At 45.2% G+C, this 25,231-nt stretch overlaps 1 protein-coding gene across 1 annotated transcript in view; it reads left to right on the forward strand.

Annotated features, from left to right (window-relative positions):
* pcsk6 (proprotein convertase subtilisin/kexin type 6) overlaps nt 1–20,660 on the forward strand; it is a 65,003-nt gene extending 44,343 nt beyond the window's left edge. The window contains exons 13-21 of the mRNA XM_079497304.1: nt 634–770; nt 1,242–1,412; nt 7,746–7,848; nt 8,032–8,231; nt 9,932–10,019; nt 10,310–10,413; nt 13,167–13,296; nt 14,503–14,615; nt 19,500–20,660. Of these exons, the coding sequence (XP_079353430.1) occupies nt 634–770; nt 1,242–1,412; nt 7,746–7,848; nt 8,032–8,231; nt 9,932–10,019; nt 10,310–10,413; nt 13,167–13,296; nt 14,503–14,615; nt 19,500–19,597 (1,144 nt within the window). The 3' untranslated portion in view covers nt 19,598–20,660. The remainder of the gene's footprint in view (nt 1–633; nt 771–1,241; nt 1,413–7,745; nt 7,849–8,031; nt 8,232–9,931; nt 10,020–10,309; nt 10,414–13,166; nt 13,297–14,502; nt 14,616–19,499) is intronic.
* The last annotated feature ends 4,571 nt before the right edge of the window (nt 20,661–25,231 follow it).

Raw genomic sequence — 25,231 nt, forward strand, 5'->3', positions numbered from 1 at the left:
TTCGCTCTGAAAGAATATATAATTCAAAGATTTGCACCACATTTTCACGATTTTTCAAAAATAGCAGATCTACAAGCTCGTATTAATTAATTTACCCAAAAGTGACAACAAAACAAAGTATTGCCTTGCTTACGGTAATGAAAGTATTCCAATTGGCCCCGTGGAGCGCAACGAGTCGCCTCGGAAACAAGGAAGTGAGTGTTGATCAAATGGAATACATTTTGGGGTACTGCATCGTCTATTTCTCCCTTCAAGTGTTTTCAAAAACATTCTTGAAAGCATGTTGTTTAGTAAAATGACATTGTGTGTTTATCTGTTAGGCTGTCCTGTTGGCTACAGCATCAAATCCAAGCAGCGCAGCGGCTGCAGCCAGGTGCTCCGAGCCTTTGATTAGCCAGCGGTCTGTTATAGAGCGGAGCAGTCTGTTATCCAGAATAACACGCCGCTGAATTGGAGAAATATACATTTTTCAGGAAATTAAGAAAACCTTATATTTTGAAAACAAAGTAATACTGCTCCATCAATGACTTATGCAAACAAAACAAAACCTCAAAAATGGAGTTAGGTGGTTTCCTCCCGACAGCAACGATACACAGGATGTTTTTCTGATATATACTGTATTTATGTATACAGGTTGTTTGACAACTCTAACGAAGGCTTCAGGAACTGGGAGTTCATGACCGTTCACTGCTGGGGGGAGCGAGCAGAGGGCACTTGGACCCTAGAGATGATCGACTCGCCCTCACAGCTACGCAACCATGAAGTCCTGGGTAAAATGAGCTCTTTCAATACATTGCACTGCATGGATGCGCGTGTCACGTGATCGGGCGTAGCCAATCGGACGAAGGAATATGCAGCAGGACCTGAGCAATATGCTGGGATAAGAATAGCGTCAGAGACCAGAATTATGCAAAACATGCGATTAAAATTTGTCGTTGAGATCGGATCTTGTGTTTGTGATATTATATAGCGTTCTATTTTTAAGAAATAGGCCACGCCACCCACCTTTTGCAAGTCAATTACGTTGTCACATGACTAATGGTGAAAGCATATTTCTTTTTGATGGGATTGATCCCCTCCAAAAATGAATTCACGCACGCACGCACGCAAGCAACGCACGCACGCACGCAAGCAACGCACGCACGCACGCACGCACGCACGCACGCACACACACACACACACACACTGGTGGTGGTTTACACTACAGTAAACCCTTTTTTGACCCTTTTTGTTTGGAACAGGTAAAATCAAAGAGTGGTCCCTGGTCCTTTATGGCACCTCTGAGCACCCGTACCAGAGCCACGGCGCTCAGCACTCCCGCTCCAGGATGTTGGAGAACCCCGAAACGACTCCAGAACCACCTCTAGAGGGAGCTACAGAGACCCAGGATGAGGAGGAAGAGGAGTATAATGGTACAGTATGATGATGATGATGATGATGATGATGATGATGATGATGATGATGAATATAAAGTGGATAACAGCAGGCATAATAATAATAATCTTTATTGTCCCGAAGGATATTCGTCTTCACAGTCTGTTCAAACACCCACATCAAAAACAACACAGAGCACATGCACCAAGACAATACAAAAACACTCCTACTAAAACGGGAGAGGCATACTTTGGTTAGACATAGCATTGGTTAGACATAGCATTGGTCCGACTGGATTAAGGTTGATGAGGGGTGCGTTAATACGACCGGATTAAGGTTGGTGAGGGGTGCGTTAATACGACCGGATTAAGGTTGGTGAGGGGTGCGTTAAGACGACCTGATTAAGGTTGGGGAGGGTTGCGTTAATACGACCTGATTAGGGTTGGTGAGGGGTGCGTTAATAAAACCGGATTAAGGTTGGTGAGGGGTGCGTTAATACGACCGGATTAAGGTTGGTGAGGGGTGCGTTAAGACGACCGGATTAAGGTTGGTGAGGGGTGCGTTAATACGACCGGATTAAGGTTGGTGAGGGGTGCGTTAATACGACCTGATTATGGTTGGTGAGGGGTGCGTTAATACGACCGGATTAAGGTTGGTGAGGGGTGCGTTACGACGACCTGATTAAGGTTGGTGAGGGTTGCGTTAAGACGACCGGATTAAGGTTGGTGAGGGGTGCGTTAAGACGACCTGATTAAGGTTGGTGAGGGGTGCGTTAAGACGACCGGATTAAGGTTGGTGAGGGGTGCGTTAATACGACCGGATTAAGGTTGGTGAGGGGTGCGTTAATACGACCGGATTAAGGTTGGTGAGGGGTGCGTTAATACGACCGGATTAAGGTTGGTGAGGGGTGCGTTAATACGACCGGATTAAGGTTGGTGAGGGGTGCGTTAATACGACCGGATTAAGGTTGGTGAGGGGTGCGTTAAGACGACCTGATTAAGGTTGGTGAGGGGTGCGTTAATACGACCGGATTAAGGTTGGTGAGGGGTGCGTTAATACGACCTGATTAGGGTTGGTGAGGGGTGCGTTAATAAAACCGGATTAAGGTTGGTGAGGGGTGCGTTAATACGACCGGATTAAGGTTGGTGATGGGTGCGTTAAAACGACCGGATTAAGGTTGGTGAGGGGTGCGTTAATAAGACCGGATTAAGGTTGGTGAGGGGTGCGTTAATACGACCTGATTAAGGTTGGTGAGGGGTGCGTTAATACGACCGGATTAAGGTTGGTGAGGGGTGCGTTAATACGACCGGATTAAGGTTGGTGAGGGGTGCGTTAATACGACCGGATTAAGGTTGGTGAGGGGTGCGTTAATACGACCGGATTAAGGTTGGTGAGGGGTGCGTTAATACCACCGGATTAAGGTTGGTGAGGGGTGCGTTAATACGACCTGATTAGGGTTGGTGAGGGGTGCGTTAATACGACCGGATTAAGGTTGGTGAGGGGTGCGTTAATACGACCTGATTAAGGTTGGTGAGGGGTGCGTTAATACGACCTGATTAGGGTTGGTCAGGGGTGCGTTAATACGACCGGATTAAGGTTGGTGAGGGGTGCGTTAATACGACCTGATTAAGGTTGGTGAGGGGTGCGTTAATACGACCAGGTTAAGGTTGGTGAGGGGTGCGTTAATACGACCTGATTAGGGTTGGTGAGGGGTGCGTTAATAAAACTGGATTAAGGTTGGTGAGGGGTGCGTTAATACGACCGGATTAAGGTTGGTGAGGGGTGCGTTAAGACGACCGGATTAAGGTTGGTGAGGGGTGCGTTAATACGACCGGATTAAGGTTGGTGAGGGGTGCGTTAATACGACCTGATTAAGGTTGGTGAGGGGTGCGTTAATACGACCGGATTAAGGTTGGTGAGGGGTGCGTTAAGACGACCTGATTAAGGTTGGTGAGGGTTGCGTTAAAACGACCGGATAAAGGTTGGTGAGGGGTGCGTTAAGACGACCTGATTAAGGTTGGTGAGGGGTGCGTTAAGACGACCGGATTAAGGTTGGTGAGGGGTGCGTTAATACGACCGGATTAAGGTTGGTGAGGGGTGCGTTAAGACGACCTGATTAAGGTTGGTGAGGGGTGCGTTAATACTACCGGATTAAGGTTGGTGAGGGGTGCGTTAATACGACCGGATTAAGGTTGGTGAGGGGTGCGTTAATACGACCGGATTAAGGTTGGTGAGGGGTGCGTTAATACGACCGGATTAAGGTTGGTGAGGGGTGCGTTAAGACGACCTGATTAAGGTTGGTGAGGGGTGCGTTAATACGACCGGATTAAGGTTGGTGAGGGGTGCATTAAGACGACCGGATTAAGTTTGGTGAGGGGTGCGTTAATACGACCGGATTAAGGTTGGTGAGGGGTGCGTTAAGACGACCTGATTAAGGTTGGTGAGGGGTACGTTAATACGACCGGATTAAGGTTGGTGAGGCGTGCGTTAAAACGACCTGATTAAGGTTGGTGAGGGTTGCGTTAAGACGACCTGATTAAGGTTGGTGAGGGGTGCGTTAATACGACCGGATTAAGGTTGGTGAGGGGTGCGTTAATACGACCAGATTAAGGTTGGTGAGGGGTGCGTTAATACGACCGGATTAAGGTTGGTGAGGGGTGCGTTAAGACGACCTGATTAAGGTTGGTGAGGGGTGCGTTAATACGACCGGATTAAGGTTGGTGAGGGGTGCGTTAAGACGACCTGATTAAGGTTGGTGAGGGTTGCGTTAAGACGACCTGATTAAGGTTGGTGAGGGGTGCGTTAATACGACCGGATTAAGGTTGGTGAGGGGTGCGTTAAGACGACCTGATTAAGGTTGGTGAGGGTTGCGTTAAGACGACCGGATTAAGGTTGGTGAGGGGTGCGTTAAGACGACCTGATTAAGGTTGGTGAGGGGTGCGTTAAAACGACCGGATTAAGGTTGGTGAGGGGTGCGTTAATACGACCGGATTAAGGTTGGTGAGGGGTGCGTTAAGACGACCTGATTAAGGTTGGTGAGGGTTGCGTTAAGACGACCTGATTAAGGTTGGTGAGGGGTGCGTTAATACGACCGGATTAAGGTTGGTGAGGGGTGCGTTAATACGACCGGATTAAGGTTGGTGAGGGGTGCGTTAATACGACCGGATTAAGGTTGGTGAGGGGTGCGTTAATACGACCGGATTAAGGTTGGTGAGGGGTGCGTTAAGACAACCTGATTAAGGTTGGTGAGGGGTGCGTTAATACGACCGGATTAAGGTTGGTGAGGGGTGCGTTAAAACGACCGGATTAAGGTTGGTGAGGGGTGCGTTAATACGACCGGATTAAGGTTGGTGAGGGGTGCGTTAATACGACCAGATTAAGGTTGGTGAGGGGTGCGTTAAGACGACCTGATTAAGGTTGGTGAGGGTTGCGTTAAGACGACCTGATTAAGTTTGGTGAGGGGTGCGTTAATACGACCGGATTAAGGTTGGTGAGGGGTGCGTTAAGACGACCTGATTAAGGTTGGTGAGGGTTGCGTTAAGACGACCGGATTAAGGTTGGTGAGGGGTGCGTTAAGACGACCTGATTAAGGTTGGTGAGGGGTGCGTTAAAACGACCGGATTAAGGTTGGTGAGGGGTGCGTTAATACGACCGGATTAAGGTTGGTGAGGGGTGCGTTAAGACGACCTGATTAAGGTTGGTGAGGGTTGCGTTAAGACGACCTGATTAAGGTTGGTGAGGGGTGCGTTAATACGACCGGATTAAGGTTGGTGAGGGGTGCGTTAAGACGACCTGATTAAGGTTGGTGAGGGTTGCGTTAAGACGACTGGATTAAGGTTGGTGAGGGGTGCGTTAAGACGACCTGATTAAGGTTGGTGAGGGGTGCGTTAAGACGACCGGATTAAGGTTGGTGAGGGGTGCGTTAATACGACTGGATTAAGGTTGGTGAGGGGTGCGTTAAGACGACCTGATTAAGGTTGGTGAGGGGTGCGTTAATACGACCGGATTAAGGTTGGTGAGGGGTGCGTTAAGACGACCTGATTAAGGTTGGTGAGGGGTGCGTTAAGACGACCGGATTAAGGTTGGTGAGGGGTGCGTTAATACGACCGGATTAAGGTTGGTGAGGGGTGCGTTAAGACGACCTGATTAAGGTTGGTGAGGGGTGCGTTAATACTACCGGATTAAGGTTGGTGAGGGGTGCGTTAATACGACCGGATTAAGGTTGGTGAGGGGTGCGTTAATACGACCGGATTAAGGTTGGTGAGGGGTGCGTTAATACGACCGGATTAAGGTTGGTGAGGGGTGCGTTAAAACGACCTGATTAAGGTTGGTGAGGGGTGCGTTAATACGACCGGATTAAGGTTGGTGAGGGGTGCATTAAGACGACCGGATTAAGGTTGGTGAGGGGTGCGTTAATACGACCGGATTAAGGTTGGTGAGGGGTGCGTTAAGACGACCTGATTAAGGTTGGTGAGGGGTGCGTTAATACGACCGGATTAAGGTTGGTGAGGGGTGCGTTAAGACGACCTGATTAAGGTTGGTGAGGGTTGCGTTAAGACGACCTGATTAAGGTTGGTGAGGGGTGCGTTAATACGACCGGATTAAGGTTGGTGAGGGGTGCGTTAATACGACCGGATTAAGGTTGGTGAGGGGTGCGTTAATACGACCGGATTAAGGTTGGTGAGGGGTGCGTTAAGACGACCTGATTAAGGTTGGTGAGGGGTGCGTTAATACGACCGGATTAAGGTTGGTGAGGGGTGCGTTAAGACGACCTGATTAAGGTTGGTGAGGGTTGCGTTAAGACGACCTGATTAAGGTTGGTGAGGGGTGCGTTAATACGACCGGATTAAGGTTGGTGAGGGGTGCGTTAAGACGACCTGATTAAGGTTGGTGAGGGTTGCGTTAAGACGACCGGATTAAGGTTGGTGAGGGGTGCGTTAAGACGACCTGATTAAGGTTGGTGAGGGGTGCGTTAAAACGACCGGATTAAGGTTGGTGAGGGGTGCGTTAATACGACCGGATTAAGGTTGGTGAGGGGTGCGTTAAGACGACCTGATTAAGGTTGGTGAGGGTTGCGTTAAGACGACCTGATTAAGGTTGGTGAGGGGTGCGTTAATACGACCGGATTAAGGTTGGTGAGGGGTGCGTTAAGACGACCTGATTAAGGTTGGTGAGGGTTGCGTTAAGACGACTGGATTAAGGTTGGTGAGGGGTGCGTTAAGACGACCTGATTAAGGTTGGTGAGGGGTGCGTTAAGACGACCGGATTAAGGTTGGTGAGGGGTGCGTTAATACGACTGGATTAAGGTTGGTGAGGGGTGCGTTAAGACGACCTGATTAAGGTTGGTGAGGGGTGCGTTAATACGACCGGATTAAGGTTGGTGAGGGGTGCGTTAAGACGACCTGATTAAGGTTGGTGAGGGGTGCGTTAATACGACCTGATTAAGGTTGGTGAGGGGTGCGTTAATACGACCGGATTAAGGTTGGTGAGGGTTGCGTTAAGACGACCTGATTAAGGTTGGTGAGGGGTGCGTTAATACGACCGGATTAAGGTTGGTGAGGGGTGCGTTAATACGACCGGATTAAGGTTGGTGAGGGGTGCGTTAAGACGACCTGATTAAGGTTGGTGAGGGGTGCGTTAATACGACCTGATTAAGGTTGGTGAGGGGTGCGTTAATACGACCGGATTAAGGTTGGTGAGGGTTGCGTTAAGACGACCTGATTAAGGTTGGTGAGGGGTGCGTTAAGACGACCTGATTAAGGTTGGTGAGGGTTGCGTTAAGACGACCTGATTAAGGTTGGTGAGGGGTGCGTTAATACGACCGGATTAAGGTTGGTGAGGGTTGCGTTAAGACGACCTGATTAAGGTTGGTGAGGGTTGCGTTAAGACGACCTGATTAAGGTTGGTGAGGGGTGCGTTAATACGACCGGATTAAGGTTGGTGAGGGTTGCGTTAAGACGACCTGATTAAGGTTGGTGAGGGTTGCGTTAAGACGACCTGATTAAGGTTGGTGAGGGGTGCGTTAATACGACCGGATTAAGGTTGGTGAGGGTTGCGTTAAGACGACCTGATTAAGGTTGGTGAGGGGTGCGTTAAGACATGAGGCATGAGGTTAAAGAAGCAATACAGGGGATGATCAGTGTCATTTGATATTGAAAGTGCTTGAAAGTGATGGCCTTATTGTTCATATCAGAAAGTGTGGGTGTAGGAAGTCTGATGATCTTGGAAGCAATACGGGGGGCCGTGACACAGAGTGTGGGGACCAGGGCTGATCTGTCTGTCTGTCTGTCTGTCTGTCTGTCTGTCTGTCTGTCTGTCTGTCTGTCTGTCTGTCTGTCTGTCTGTCTGTCTGTCTGTCCGTCCGCCCCCAGGGCCGTGTCACACGGAGTGTGGGGACCAGGGCTGTGACGGACCAGATGCTGACCACTGCCTCAACTGCATTCACTTCAGCCTGGGCAGTCTGAAGAGTGGCAGGTAACATCTCTGTACATGTGTATGTACAGTACGTCTGTAATCCACATAACTCCAGAACCCACTCGCCCCACCGATTTCAAACCCACTCGCCCCACGCGCGTTCCACACCACCACAGGGAGTCTGTCCTATCGTAGGACCTGTGTGAGTCACTGTCCTCTGTCTGTATGTCTGTCCTATCGTAGGACCTGTGTGAGTCACTGTCCTCTGGGCTACTACGAGGCCATTGGTGCCCGTCGGTGCAGACGCTGTCCCAGAGGCTGTGAGAGGTGCGAGCTCCGCTCCGACAGGTCAGAGTGTCTGTCTTGCAGGAGAGGACTCTACCTGGACGCTCTCAACTCCACCTGCGTCGACGCCTGCACTCCTGGATTCTATGCCGATGACGGTACGTCCTGCATGTGATTTTACCCTGGATTTATGAACAAGGCTGTGATTGATTACAATTTTCGTTGATATTTTGTGTGTGTGGTTGCTGGTTGGAAGAAGGCGAGCTTGCACATGCGCAAAGAGAGCTGTACCGTATAGCAGCTCTGTTTCAAAGAGAGCTGTACCGTATAGCAGCTCTGTTTCAAAGAGAGCTGTACCGTATAGCAGCTCTATTTCCACACTGAAAGAAGTCAGCAGACCATTCCTTTTCTTAAAAGATGGAGTGCCATTGTTTTGTTTTTTTCTTTGTTTTTTTTCCTTCGTTTTGTAGGCGAGTAGTTAACATTACTCTAAGGGGGGGTTCACACTCGGGACCACTTGGCAGATGTTGTGGTAGTGTGAATGATGCGTACCGTTCCCCGGGAGCGGATCGCCCAACCGTACCCGGGATCGCAATCAATCAAGTCTCGGATACGGATCGCTGCAATGTGAAAGCCATCCGTACTAAAAGGAGGAAGTGGACTATAATCATAATTTATATTTTGTTACAATGACACATTATTTTACCTGGGTTGTACTTCTGGACTTCTGGTAGTTCTAGTGTTTGAGTAGCACAGCACGAGCCGTGGAGAAAAAAAACATGAACCAGAAAAAAAACATGCCATGCGCTGCAGCTAGGACAAACATACCAAGGTTTAGTCAGTGACGTCACTGTTAACATACCAAGGATATGTATGTGATGTCATGACGAGAGACAACGTTACATTGCGCTGTTTATGACCATCAGCGCACACTGCTTTAGTTGTGTATTGTTGTTATGTTATTATTATAACCCAAGACAACGTCAGGAACAAACCTTATTATTTGCTCTAAACTCTGAAAGTGACTCTTCTTCAGTGACATGACATTTTCTGTTTCCCAAAGCCCCAAAGTCCACAGCGCACATACGTTGAATGAAGTGTACCCGGGTGCGCTGTTGAATCTCGGGCCAATGTGAATCATGGCCAGCGGGAACCAGGCAACCGTATTCGGGAACGGTTCGAATCAAACGGACTCAGTCCGTCTCAGTGTGAATCCCCTATAATAGACTCCCAGGTGTTTTGTATTTTCAATCTTTATTTCAGACTCAGGGTCCATATCACATACAAAACAACAATACACAACAAATAAGATATCAACAAACAAACAAACAAACAACAATATGTTGTATGTGTCTATGGAGTTAACAATAGACCCCCAGGTGTTCTGTATGTGTCTATAGAGGTAACATTACTCTAATAGACCCCCAGGTGTTTTAAATGTGTCTATAGAGTTAACATTACTCTAATAGATCCCCAGGTGTGGTAATATGAAATATGTCTTCCCTCTGTATTTTCGGTCTTTTCCTGAACACACCGCAAAGACAGATCTGGTGTTTGTGTTGCTGTGTGTATATCTATAGAGTTAACATTATCACACAGCACACACACACACACACACACACACACACACACACACACACACACACACACACACACACACACACACACACACACACACACACACACACACACACACACACACACACACACACACACGTATGTGTACACAGATTTACAGACCAGTTAAGGTAATTCAGGACTAGGTCTTTATGAGCTTCTGGTAATATTATATATTATATTATTGTCCACTATGTGCCCCCCCCCCCCCCCCCCCCCATCCCCCCTGGGTCTACTCCAGGTCAGAGACAGTGTCTGAGGTGCCATGACGCCTGCCTGGAATGTCTGAAGGACGCAGACAGGTGCACCGCATGCAGAGAGAGATACAGGTACTGACAGACAGACAGACAGACAGACAGACAGACAGACAGACAGACAGACAGACAGACAGACAGACAGACAGACAGACAGGTGCATGCAGAGAGGGATACAGGTACTGACAAACAGACAGGTGCACAGGAAGAGTTAGTAGATTTTAGTTAGATCAGTATATAGTGATTAAAAAAAAAATCACTTACTGGTTGAGACAAACACCATGGTTTGGCTGTGTGTGTGTGTGTGTGTTTGTGCGTGCGTGTGTGTGCGTGCGTGCCCCCCCCCCCCCCCCCCCCCCCTCCAGTCTGGCGGGGATGACCTGTGTTCCTGATTGTGTGAACGGAACCTTCTTCCACCTGGAGGAGATGACCTGCAGCCTGTGTGACGCTTCCTGTTGGACATGTACAGGTCAGTGTGTCTAGTAGGGCTGTCACGATTGGCCTAATCCGCGATTCAATTCAACTTTCGATTTCAAGGTTACGATTCGATTCGATACAATATTCGATACGATTCAATGGAATCTTTTTAAAACCTCCTATTTTCAGTACAGATCGTTATATGATTATTATTTGAGGCTTTCTCTCAGTCAGTTGATTCTCCATATCCGAGTACCGCCAGGATGATTTGTTTAATTATTTTTCAAACACAGTTCTTATATGAGCTGGCGAGCTAAGATCCCCCTATGGGGATTATAATACAAATAAAAAAAGTACACAAACCCGTGGACTTAGCGCCCTCTAGCGATATTGGCGTCAGACTTCGGTGCTCTATAAATCTCTGCAATACACGGTTTGCAGACTGTTTAATCATAGTCAGTCTATACAATGTTGACACAGACTTACTCTATAGGCTGATATATACATTGACTAAATTACTGGGGAGATACTTAATTGACACAAACGGACATGCCATCGCTCTAATTACTATACAGTTATATGATGTGGTTGTTTGTGACAAATCGATGTTATTGCCACATCTTTGCCTCTAATAATTCTCACAGTGGCAGATTGTGATAAACTGCTCCATTGATTTGCCTCGGTTAGGGAAAGATCAATATTCATTACGTCTGTGATGACCACGTGGGTTTAAATCCATTAGGATTGATGAGCGAGGCTGTTGGTTTGTGATGGCATGCCAGGATGACATTTAGAATGATTTAGCCAATGGTGGAAAGTAACTATACGTAAGTATTACAATTCTGAGGAATTTGTACTTTACTTGAGTATTTCCGATTTAGTTACCAAAAAGCTTGTACTGCGGGAACCAACACACGGGCATCGACCGAGAGGACCTCCCACCTACCGTACTAAAGAAAGATGCTGGTGCAGAAAGCACAAATGAGCTGGCCAGATGTATGGAGAACCGGGATGACTGGAGGCGCCGATGGAGGGCTCGTCTGAGGACGACATATATAGAGAGAGACTAGTTACTTTGTAGATTTGGATTATTATTATTAGAAAACATACAGTAACCACTTCAGCCCTATACACCCTATATATACGGCCATTTGAAAATTGCTGATCTACAGTACAAGCCCACAATTCATCACATCATGACGCATTGTGGAAGCTTGTAGATCGACTATTTTCAAAATATTTTGATACATTTGAAAACGTGAAATGGGACATTCTGCAAAGTGAGTATTTTTTACTTTTGGTACATTTTGATGCCAATACCTTTTGCACTCTGGACTTTTATTTGTAACAGAGTAGTTTTACATTTTTACTTAAAGGAGGATTTCGTGCTAGAAGGCTTTCTTACCTTTAGTTGCAGTTTAGTCCTCATAAAAGTGGTCCAGTTGTTATTTTGTGGAAAAATTATTGGTTATTTCCCCTACCCCACCATAAGCCTTGAATGGGGTGTTGGATTGTAGTGCTAATTCGCTTATTTCCATCGCTCGAAAATCCATTTTCTTTGTAATAATTATATACAAAGACATTATAAAGAGAGGATATTATCCTCTCTTTATAATGTCAACAGTATGTGTAGCATGACACTTTACAGCATAGTAACGGTGTTGCTGTGTTTCAGCCGTAAAGCGTGACTTCGACTACAAAGAAAATTGATTTTTGAGCGATGGAAATAAGCGAATTAGCACTAAAACCCAGCGCCCCATTCAGGGCTTATTGTGGGGTAGGGGAAATAGCCAATAATACTTATTTTTTCCCACAAAATAACACCTGGACCACTTTTATGAGGACTAAACAACTGCAACTAAAGGTGAGAAAGCATTCTAGCACAAAACTCTCCTTTAAATAAAACATTTGAGTGACTTTTTTCAACCCCTGCATTTAGCTGGCTGCCAGCTTTGTATCTGGCCGGTGTCATTTACAGATGGCCCTGATGGTGCGTGCGCTCCAGGGTAGGCTAATCGTTTCAACTCCAGTCTCTCCCACAGGAAATAAGTTGAGTTAGCCTGGAGCTACTGTGATGTTTATTGCTGTTGAACGGCTAGACAAGAACACTTCTGTTGTCCGTTATTACTGACGAGAGAGAGAGAGAGAGAGGTCATCGGGTATAGAGTCCTGGCTGTATATTGTGCTGATTGTGACCGTACGTCGCATTTATTATGAAAACCTGCATCTCCCATCCATCCGTGGTCCGTCCGTCCGTCCATCCGTTAGTTAGTTAGTCATCCATGTCTCCATATATGGTCACGCCTCGTGACATCACGCCTCCATATATGGTCACGCTTTGTGGCATCTCGTGACATCACGTGACATCATGGAGACCCTTAGATCTCCATATCTGCATATATGGAGCCGGCCAGCAACTCTACACCTGACTGCAAACTTCAAACCCTTAGATCTCCATATATGGAGCTGACCTGTTCTGACATTCCATATGTTGATCCCTCCCCACCCGTCCTTCCTGTTCTGACATTCCATATGTTGATCTGACCTCATCAAACCCTGTACACTCAAGACACGCTCCATATATGGCCAGTACAGATTAATTACATATGTTGATCTGACCCCCCCCCATTAGGTTTGACGCCCTGAAAAGGGCTCCTGGGGCCCTTCATTGGCTGTTGATTTTGTTAAATGTAGGTTAAAAAGATGATAAAAACACGGAAAAACACAAAAATGTCGCTATGGGGGCCCTCGTGGGGCTTCATCCGTCCCTGTTTCATCCAAGTGTGGTTCCTTGTCTCCGTCCAGGGCCGGGTAAGGAGGAGTGCATCCAGTGTGCAGAAGGCTACCTGCAGCAGGACTGGTGGTGCGTGCAGACGTGCACCGCTGGGTTCTACCCCGGAGAGTCCCCGGGGATCCCACAGCGGATGTGTCGCAGGTGAGTTACCCTGGATCACAGATATAAAAACCTAGAGGCCTCATTGGCCGCTGCAATTCATTTGGAGTGACCTCATTGGTTCGGTTCGAATCCCGGCTCCTCCTGTCCTGTCCACATGTGGAAGTGTCCTTGGCAAGACACTGAACCCTACATTACCTCCAATGAGTTTGGTCGGTGTGAGCTCGCCACCATTGGTATGTGAATGTGGGAAGTGAAGCGGCGACTGTTCGCCACTTCACCACCCAATGTATGAATGAATGAACCGTTGTAAAGCGCTTTGAGCACTTGGAAAAGCGCTATAAAAATGCGGTCGGAAATGGGTAAAGTATATTCAGTTGGAGGGGGGGTGCAGCATTGTGTAAACAGAGATATGTCACATTGGCCCCTTTTCCACCAGTTGGTTCCCAATGGGAACCGGTTCAGTTATTTTTGTTTCTTAGTCCATGAGCCAGAGCTCCAGCATTTGAACGTTAATTATGAATTGACTGTGCAAAACCATACCTATATTAGATTGTTATCAACATGACACTTCCCCAATCGATTACTTACACGAAGACAATGATTTATTGTAATACAAATACATATGCAAATGAGGCATTATGTAGGAAAATACGCAAAATAATAGAAAATATGAAAAAGCTACTACTGTGGAAGGGTTATCATTTATTAATTTACTAATATAGGTCTAGTTTTTCCCACGAATTTTGGAGCTCTGGCTCATGGACTAAGAACCAAAAACAACTGAACCGGTTCCCATTGGGAACCAACCGGTGGAAAGGGGGTCATTGTGTCCCTCCATCTCCATTACTTACTTACTTAGGCCCATCGCTCCCAGTGGAGCATAGGCCATCGACGACTCTTCTCCATCCAACGCGGTTTTGGGCTGTCCTTTCCGTCTCTCCCCAGCTGACTCCCTGTCTCTTCAGCTCCGCCTCAGTGTCCCACCTCCAGGTGTTCTTAGGCCGCCCTCTCTTCCGCTTCCCCTGGGGGTTCCAAGTCAGTGCCTGGCGCGTTGTACTAGCTGCCGGTTTCCTCAGGGAGTGATGCCAATCCATCCCCACTTTCTCCTTAGAATCTGTTTCTCCACTGGCTCCTGACTCCCTTTCCTCCAGAGTTCTTCACTTCTAATTTTGGTTGGCCACCAGATCTTGATAATGCGCTTCAGACAACTGTTAATAAATCTCCAACCCTTCTGTTATCTGTCAGGTGTGAGGAGAACTGCCTGGCGTGTGACGGTCCTGGGACCACTTGTACCAAATGCAAGGACGGATACAACCTGGTCAGCAGGACGTGCATCGTCAACGCAACCTGCAACAACGGTACAACGCTACAGTTACAAATTAATTCATATAATATGTAATGCCTAGTCCGACCCGACCCAAAGCCCAGCAACATACGTGACCAATCAGACCCGCCCAAGTTGAAATAATAGTTGTATAATGTCTAAGAACGAAAATACATCGCTTGGATGCACCTGGGACGTATCCTCAGTGATGTATCCCAAGGTCATCGGGGTTTCGGTTCTCGCGAACATCATACCCCTCACTCAAAGAGCCAAATCAAACGAGCTCTTTATCCTACACTGTCTGCTTCAAAGGGTAGACAACAAGCAATATACTGTACAGTAATTGGCAAGAAAGATTAAATGTACACGCTTGTCTGACTTCTACAGCCATAAAGTAAAACGTCTTGACGTTTCAGATTAGCTTTCTGCTGCATCACAGATTAGGGGTCGTTATACAGTAAAAAGTCCTGTACACTGACCTTGATCACTCAGGCAGATGACTGATGAAGGTCTGACTGACCCAGACGTTGCATCTCCACAAAATAAATATTGGATAACAATTTACCAAAATTTGGTTGGCAAATGCGGAAGTAGAGGGTTCTTCCGGGTGCTTCAAAAGACCACTGAGCAACCTGCAACAACGGTCAGTTTGGGTCAGCGTTGAGTTCACCCATTCAGGAGGGGAGACCCCTTTTGGTGTTTTAAGCATTATGTTATACTTTAGCTATTGAAAAATAGCAGATCTACAAGCTCATAGCTCGCAGCTTGTAGATATGCTATTTTATTTTTTATTTTTTTGGGGGGGATGTACTACTACTGTACAGCAACAGCAGCAGCGAGAGGAAACGGCGCGCACCCGCGGAATACGCTACAATTACAAATTAATTAATATAATATGTAATGCCTAGTCCGACCCGACCCAAAGCCCAGCAACATACGTGACCAATCAGACCCGACCAAGTTGAAATAATAGTTGTACAATGTCTAAGAACGGAAATACATTGCTTGGATGCACCTGGGACGTATCCTCAGTGATGTATCCCAAGGTCATCAGGGTTTCGGTTCTCGCGGACATCATACCCCTCACTCGGGTGACACCCGGGGTGATCAAGTCCCGACTTACGTCCTAGTAGCTACCCTCGATCAGACCCACTAGGAAAAGACCAGGGCCACACAATCCGTTGGATCCACTCCGGAACTACTCTGCCGGAACTGGGAGGTACAATTCTGGCATGTGGAGGGACTAGGCTCTGTGGGTTGACTCCTGTCCGGGCCCCTCCTACGTCTCACCAGGTCCACTCCTGCTCTCACCAGGAGTACCGCCAGGACCTGTGCGTTGCACCAGACTTCCAGCACCAGACACTTCATTCAGGAGTGGTGGATTCTTGAGCCGCAATGGTTCTGCAGGCTCCACCTGGGCAACGGTGGTACTGCAGGCTCCACCTGGGCAACGGTGGTACTGCAGGCTCCACCTGGGCAACGGTGGTACTGCAGGCTTAAAAACACTTTTTTGAGTGCACCAAAAAACCCATTTGTTCTGTATTCTACGCATTGTTGATTTTAGTTTTAGTCTACACTGTAGTTCTAAATCTACAAGTTGATTTTGTCAAGTAAAATGTAGTATATATTGGCAGGCTTTGATGGCATCGTAATGCCGGATTTTACACTTGGTTGCATGCTGAAAATAGCAGATCTACAAGATCACAACACACATGGTCGACGGAATTAACACAGATTCCACAGGCCTTCTGAAGTTAACAGGAATGAACCGAGGCTTGAAATATGGGAGAATAACATAAACGCTTTTGAAACAGAGCCAAATCAAACAAGCTCTTTATCACTACACTGTCTGCTTCACAGGGTAGACAACAAGCAATATACTGTACAGTAATTGGCAAGAAAGATTAAATGTACACGCTTGTCTGACTTCTACAGCCATAAATTAAAACGTCTTGACGTTTCAGATTAGCTTTCTGCTGCATCACAGATTAGGGGTCGTTATACAGTAAAAAGTCCTGTACACTGACCTTCATCACTCAGGCAGATGACTGATGAAGGTCTGACTGACCCAGACGTTGCATCTCCACAAAATAAATATTGGATAACAATTCACAATTCAGGCATTCATCGGACACTCTTAATCCAGAGCGCTTTACAGTAAACAGCAGGAACAAGAAACATGGTATTGGCAATACATATATACAGAATAGTCATCATGAATCATACGTAAGCAGAACCGAACAGTGGAATATCTATAATTAATTGATAAGTGGAGACAGTGTGCTGGAGTCGACTCGGTCGTTTTGTTTCTTCTTAATATTCTAATATATACAGCAGTGGTTCTCAACCTGTGGGTCGGGACCAAGCCCCCAATGAGGCTCTCCAGCGTTGAAGCACTTGGCCCTAGTAGTTGGAGCGTGAACTGCAGGCGGACCCGTGGATTCATGACGAGGAAACCCCGTGCAGCTGGGCTTTAACATTGAGCGCTCGGTTGCACTTCCGCATTTGCCAACCAAAATTTGGTTGGCAAATGCGGAAGTAGAGGGTTCTTCCGGGTGCTTCAAAACGCCACTGAGCAACTTCCGGTTCAGTCTATCCTTTTATTACTCTATGGTCGGGACCACCCAGGGCGGTCCCCACATGATTTATTTATTACTCTATGGTCGGGACCACCCAGGGCGGTCCCCACATGATTTATTACTCTATGGTCGGGACCACCCAGGGCGGTCCCCACATGATTTATTACTCTATGGTCGGGACCACCCAGGGCGGTCCCCACATGATTTATTACTCTATGATCGGGACCACCCAGGGCGGTCCCCACATAATTTATTACTCTATGGTCGGGACCACCCAGGGCGGTCCCCACATGATTTATTACTCTATGATCGGGACCACCCAGGGCGGTCCCCACATAATTTATTACTCTATGGTCGGGACCACCCAGGGCGGTCCCCACATGATTTATTACTCTATGGTCGGGACCACCCAGGGCGGTCCCCACATGATTTATTACTCTATGATCGGGACCACCCAGGGCGGTCCCCACATAATTTATTACTCTATGGTCGGGACCACCCAGGGCGGTCCCCACATGATTTATTTGTTTGTTTGTTTGTTTTGGGGGAGGGTCCCAGGTGACAGTAAACATGCAAACATGACCTGCTTTAATTACTTCAGTCTATATACTGTAGATATTAGTAGCTTAATGACTAGTATTACAATTGTATTGTCTTTTTTATGTATTTGTATTCAAGTTCATAAAGTTAACATTTAGTATAATTAAATGCATTTGAAATTAAATAAAAATGCTAAATATTTTTACTCTGAACCTCTTACTAAGGTGGGATGACCTGATCTTATGCATGTCATTGCAGGCTGACCTGGTCAGCCTGACCAGGCTGACCAGGCCATACCCTTCCTAGTTTGAAAGTCCTTTTGGGAAGAAGATAAATATGAACCAAAACACTTGTTGTCATCAACCTGTTTCATAATGAAAGGAGTAGGCACAGTGTTGGCTTTATTTTTAGCAGGAATTGGCAAGAAACTATTGGCAGGACAACAACAATCTTACTATGAGCGAACAAACAGTGCTCTGTGTGTTTGGGCCATGCTCCCATGCTATTACGTAACGGGGCACACGGGGGTCTTGTATGGCAGATAACCGGCTTCCTCTACATGTTTTTTTTGTGTGTGTGTGTCGGTCGGTTAGAATGGCAGGGAAGAACTTCTGAACTAGGCTGGTCGATTGTATTGTGGACTGAACTGGACATATTGTTCAGAGTCCAGCAGAAGTATTTGTCCCATTATTACTTTGCCCACATCGCACCAGGTGCAGATTGACGTCATCTCAACAAGCCCAGCGGTGCACGCCAGCCTCGCCAGGGCAACATGCCGGCATTCCAACATTCTTTAGACAGAGGACATAGCTAGCTAAGCTAACAGAGATGGGATGGCATTCCAACGTTCTTTACCACCCATATGGACACGCCAGGGGTCCAAATGGACCCTTATTGTCTCCACCAGGCTGAAGGCATGGGGAGGGAGTATGTTTTGCACTCCATCCGTCCGTTTGTCCGTGTGTGCGTGTGCAGCTAATCTCCGGCACCGTTGGCGCAGTCCATGCCAAACTGTGCACACTCACTCCCTGGATGCCAATGACAAGCCTGTTATAGCGCCACCATGAGGCCGACTTTTGTTAAAAACATTTCTTTACTCGTACACATTTTATCCATACATCACGCAACTCGTTATACACTATCTCTATAGTCATGTGATCGACACGGATCTGTCCGCTTCCCCATATTCCATCCGCATTGGCTAAGATTGCCTTCCAAAGTTTTTAACAAAATGCCTCAAATCATGAACGCAATTTCCCTGAAATTATGCACAAACATTACAACTAGGCAGAGGAAGAAATGACACTTTAAACAATCCACATGGTGGATATAACAGTCCAATTCCTGTTCTTACCTATAATTGCATCGATACAACTTTGCATGCTTACTCCCTAGAGGCCAAGACAAAACCTTTGCTCTGCATTTTCTACATCTGCCTGTTGTTGCGCCAATTTCTGCAGAAATTAAACGCTTACTGTAAATCGCTCAGGATTAAGAGAATTAAAATGCCTAAATTGTCATTTGCTATTATCCTGGTGGCGTGGAGGGGCACTTTTTGTAGTTATGGGTCTGTAACTCTGAGTGTACGAATGGAATAAAATGGACTGTAAAGGGTCCATTTGTACAAATACAAAACGGTGGCCCTAGTCCTTGATATTCAAAAAGTTGAGAATAACTAATATAGCCTATGTTTCTCCTCTGTCTGTCTGTCTGTCTGTCTGTCTGTCTGTCTGTCTGTCTGTCTGTCTGTCTGTCTGTCTGTCGGTTTCTCTCTCTCTCTCTCTGTGTCTCTCTCTCAGCGGACGAGGTGTTCTGTGAGATGGTGAAGTCCAACCGTCTGTGTGAAAAGAAGCTGTTCCGTCAGTTCTGCTGCCAGACCTGTCTGTTGACAGGCTGAAGAGAAGAGCCCTTAAAGGACCACTTGCACCACTTTTCAACCTATCAATTATAATTGGTCCTCAATAATGTTCATATTTAAAATGTATTTTAAATATTGTTTAAACAAATATCTGCCTAATGATGATGTCACTGGTGGACGGGTTTCTGAACTGCCCACATCCCTCCTATGAGACACAGACTGAGTAGAAAGAAAATGGTGGTATTTTATCATGAACATTAGTGAACATTAGTGAGGACCAATTGAAGATACTGTAGGTTGAAAAGTGGTGAAGTGGTTCTTTAATATCTCCCATTAGCTCTATACACAGTTAGCTTCATTCTGTTCTACAGGAAAGGCTGACAACAACCTTTTGAAATGAAATATCTGCCAGTTTTCTGAAAAGCATTACCACCACCACCACATATTCTTAAATATAAAATCAAATAAATGTGTCGCAATTCTGGGTATATGACCTAATAGGCAAACATTTAAAAATACCAGATCTACAAACTCACAATGTTGCAACGTGTTGTAAGCTTTTGTAGTTCGGATACTTTCGGCAGAGATTTGGTGTGGAATAGATGGGGAAACAAGTCAATGAAGTTTATCGGGTGTGAGTAAGTGCTTAAAGAATATTGATGCACTGGCAAAAAGATAATGCTAAACTGACTTCTCAATAACAGAGATATTGAACGTGGATTTTTGTTTTTACAAAGTCAGTTTGCCGTTTTGGAAAATTGATTCCCCAAATTTCATCCTGCAAGCTGCATCGGAAATGTGATTTTCCTAAGATATATATTTTTAAAGTGGTCATTTTTATAAACTATGTAGCTGTACATCATATAGAATATATATGTATAAACTATGCATATAGAACATGTGCGAATCACTTTGTACCCCATGACTGCATCGTTGTACAAGTACATTGCGTGGATGTAAAAAAATAAAAATCTCATAGCCTATTATTCAAAGCATTTGAAATTGATGTTGTTTTTCAAGAGCAGAAAGAATGTCAATTAGATTTTTTTTAAGACAAATCTGTAAAACATTAACTACAAACGCTGTTGTACATTTAGAGTATGTATGTTCACGGACTGAAATAAATATGTTCATTGTTTATATCTCTCATGTGCTTTCTGGACTATTTCTATTTGAATTTGATACTATTTTTTATTTGTACAGTACCTAAGCCTGTGCTTCTCATGCCTTAATTGTTGAGTTCAATAGCCTATACCATTTTGTCCTGTGTTAAATGGTGCATTTATATAGCGCTTTTTATCCAAAGCGCTTTACATGGATTGTGCATTACAGTCACTCATTCCCACGCACGCACGCACGCACACACCCACACACACACATTCACACACCTTTACATATAGATTGTGCATTACATTCACACACATTCATACACCGATGCGATGGCAGAGGAAACCATGCAATTAGGGGTTCAGTCTAGATTGCTGAAGGACACTTAAATCGACACTTCACTCTGGTGGAGCCCACAGGGATCGAACATGGAACCTTGCGGTTCCCATCCGGCTGCCACTCTACCCTCTGAGCTACTGCTGCCCCTGTTAGGCACATCATGAGCGTGTAACGGAAATAAATTAATCTCTCTCACACGACCACAGCACTGTGGTGAATGACCTAAGAGTTAGATTCTTGAGAGGAGTGCACTTGAACTGTGTGTGAACTGCTGTTTATGTGTGCAGTGGATGGTGGAAAAAGTACTCAATTGTTTTACTTGAGTATTAATGCAGATGCAATGCAGAACTACTCTGTTACAAGTAAAAGTCCAGAATTTGAGTACAAAAGTATTGGCATCCACATCCACTTAAAGTACCAAAAGTAGAAAGTATTCATTGCATTTGCGCAGAATGTCTTATTTCAAGTTCTCAAATGTTTCGCGCTGCGATGTGACGCATTGTGAGCTTGTAGATCGGCTATTTTGAAATGGCCAAAATGTATCTAGGGCTGAAGTGGATAATGTATGTTTTGTAATAATAATCAAAATCTACAAAGTAACTAACTAGTAACTAAAGCTGTCAAATAAATGTAGTGGAGTAAAAGTACAATATGTTGGCTCTGAGATGTAGTGGAGTAGAAGTAAAAGTATTGGATATTGGAAATACTCAAGTAAATTACAAATACTTAAGTACAGTACCCTTAAACTTAAAGGACCACTTAAAGGACACTTTTTTTCCACTCAGTCTGTCTCATAGGAGGGCTGTGGGCAGTTCAGAAACCCGTCCATCATCGATGGGGAATCCAAGCTAATAGAAACTGCAGGCTTTCTAGTCCTGAAAAGTTGCAATCCGAAAATGGAAGCCATCGTTCTCACGATAATACAAATCTGAACATTTTTGTAAAAAAATCTTGTTTAAAAAGAAATCTGCCTAACGATGATGTCACTGGTGGACGGGTTTCTGAACTGCCCACAGCCCTCCTATGAGACACAGACTGAGTAGAAAAGAATTGTGCCATTTTATCATGATTATTAGTGAGGACCTATTTATATGAAGATAGGTTGAAAAGTGGTGAAGTGGTCCTTTAAGTAAATGCACTTAGTTACTTTCCACCACTGTGTGTATGTTGGAAAATGTCCAAGGCGCTCTGTCTCATTTTCAGTAAGTGACTGCAAGCCTGGTCCTTTTTTGTGAGTCAATTGGTTGAGATGTTGACGTGGATTATGATGGCTTTTTCCTGGTTATGTTCATATTCTCGTTCCCGGCAATGTCGATACTGTATACACAGGCTTATCAACATTTTTGACAAGATGACTTTGCTGTTTGTTCTTCCGTCCAAGTGGGATAATACATCCCCTATAAATACGCCCTCGAACGATCTATGTTATGGCAGCCGTGTCGAAAGTTGTGGACCCGAGAAGCCCTCTTTCAAAGTCATAAACAAGAGAACCAAGCCTCGCAAAATAAGCCTCCAACATGCAGAGTAATTCAAATGTAAATTTTGGAGCTGCTCCATAAACAGTGACTGGAAGGCTGGTTTTGTGGACTTATGGAGTTTATGTTTGTTGTTTTAGACAAACAATTTACAATTTAGCAGACACTCTTGATCCAGAGCGACTTACCGTAAGCAAGAACAACACAAGGTAATACATCAAACGCATAGAAATAGTCATCTATAGGATCATAAGCAAGAAGAACTAACAGTCTAACAGTAGAATATCCATACATTGGAACTATAAACACTATAGCAGGGGTTGGCAACTTTGACGATGGAGAGGGCCACTATATTTCCACACTCACTCCAGAGGGCCACATTGCTGTCGTAGCAAAAATAGCAGATCTACAAGCTCAAAACGCGTCGCAGCGCTATATTCGAATTGAAATCTTGAATATTTTTTTGCTATTTTTTTAATTGGAATCCTGAAAATTTACATTTTTATGTAATTTCAAATGCCTTTAATTATACTTGTATTGAGCATTGAGCTACTAATTTAGACTGAAGTAATTAAAGCTGGTCATGTTTGCATGTTGTGGAATTGAAACAGCTGAAACCAATATTATATCAGTATTCAGATATTAACCTGAGGGCCACATTAAGTGAAGGTGGGGGCCGCATGTGGCCCCCGGGCCGCCAGTTGCCCATGTTCAATAATGACCTGCAGGCATCCGTCTACATAACATAACATTCCTTATTAGTCCAGGAGCGGAAGGCAGATTTTTGGCTGAACGTGGTTTCGTCAGATAACGTTTTTTTTCTCAACTGATTCTTGTAGCATGGGGTCACCTCTTAAGAATTCAAGAGGTTGCCCAGTGATATCCCTTGGGCATTTTTAGTTATTTACCCCTTTTGCCTGAAATACTAAAACTACACCCAAAATAGAGTTTTATGGTATTTCATGCAAGATACTTATTGGTCTAAATGCATCAAATTAGCTTTCTACAGTGTTTATGAATGTGGAGATACACAGTGTATTTCATTTATGATCAATGCATTATTAATGAATGCATATTAACCCCTTCATGCCCGAAAACCCCCAAATCCCATAAAATATATATATTTTGAGATCTAAATGCATCAAATTTGCTTTCTAGAGTGTTTATCCATGAATGTGGGTATGTACAATATTTGATTTCAGAATAGGGCATTTTTTATATTAACCCCTTCATGCTTAAAATGGCAAAATCCCATAAAATACAATAATCAATGCAAATGCAACAAAGTTGCATTCTAAAAATAAATCCTTATTTGGAAGTGGCATGTCCACCACATCTTCTATCTTCTTTCAATTAATTCGGCTCCTATATTATTTCAAGCTTAAGGTATGTAGTATTTTGGGTTCTGAACTAGACAATGTACCCATCTCCCCTCCATCATCAAACCCTCCTGCATGGGTACCTTCGATTTATACAGTAGTAGCGTTTGCTTTCATCCCTAATTTATTCTCAGTGGAGCCGCTCCACATTTCACATGTAGACGATATACTGTATCTCACATTTCAGAAACCCTATTGTGCTGAATATAAGACTATGTTTTTTTTCCTCCAATGGAAATATCCTAAATGAGTGACGATGGCAGGACGAACAACACTAACTAAAAACCCTGACAAACAATACAAATGTATACAGATACAAATACAACACTACAACCTAACAAAGCAAGAGCTACACAGAACTAAACGGGACAAAAATAACACTCTTTCCCGAAGGGAGTGAAACTATAAGACAAGCAGAACGAAAACACAAAACGTAGGCGGCTGGAAAGAAGACCACGCATAGCAGTGTTTCCTCCTCGAAGTCCAGGCAGAGAGTGAGCTTTGTAGCCAGGTAGCCAAGACTCTGAGGTGCCACAGGACTGGTTAGCCAATAGGATCCGAGCATTGGCTAGCCAGGCCCTCCTCAAGATGGCACCTCATTAGGGACCCATCACTCATCATCTGCAGGGATGACAGAAAGCAGCAAACAGTACCAGGCAAATAATAGGCGTCCCTATAACCTGTACAGCTAAGCAAGCCTACTAATAAATATATATAGATATAATAGCATTAGCTCTATATATATTTATCACTACTAATCGAACATAAACACATTTTGTACAGAGTCTGACAAACCAGTAAGACGCCTGAGGGCGAGAAGCTGGGTGACAGCAGACTGCTGGGCGAGCGCTGGCGCTTTGGAATCGGGGGTCAGATCAACATATCTGAATGGGTGACAGCAGACTGCTGGGCGAGTGCTGGCGCTTTGGCATGGGGGGTATAAGATCTTAACAGGTTGACTGTGGACCATTTACGGCCGTCTTTCAGGCTAGACTGCCTATGTGTAAAGTTACCTTTGAACAGCCAGTGCACTGACCGCTGAGTTGCCTTCAGTTTCTGTCAAAGTGATGTTTTCATCTAACAGGCTGACTGTACTTTACTGTACTTTGCATATTTCAGGTTTCTGACCCCCATCGGAATCTGTGCATGTCTACACTCCATCCTTATTCCTCGTGAGCTCAATGTATCCATCCAACACACACCCACACACACGCACGCACGCGCACGCCGCACACACACACAAGCACACACACACGCGCGCATGTCTACCAGTGTGTGATTTTCTTCTGTATAGTATACAGAACGATGCATCATCATTATTGATTCAATTCCGGACGTCTGCGTTTGATATAGATGTGCGATGGCAATAATGA

The sequence above is a fragment of the Electrona antarctica genome (genome assembly GCF_951216825.1).
Source record: "Electrona antarctica genome assembly, chromosome: 3".
Lineage (NCBI taxonomy): Eukaryota > Metazoa > Chordata > Actinopteri > Myctophiformes > Myctophidae > Electrona > Electrona antarctica.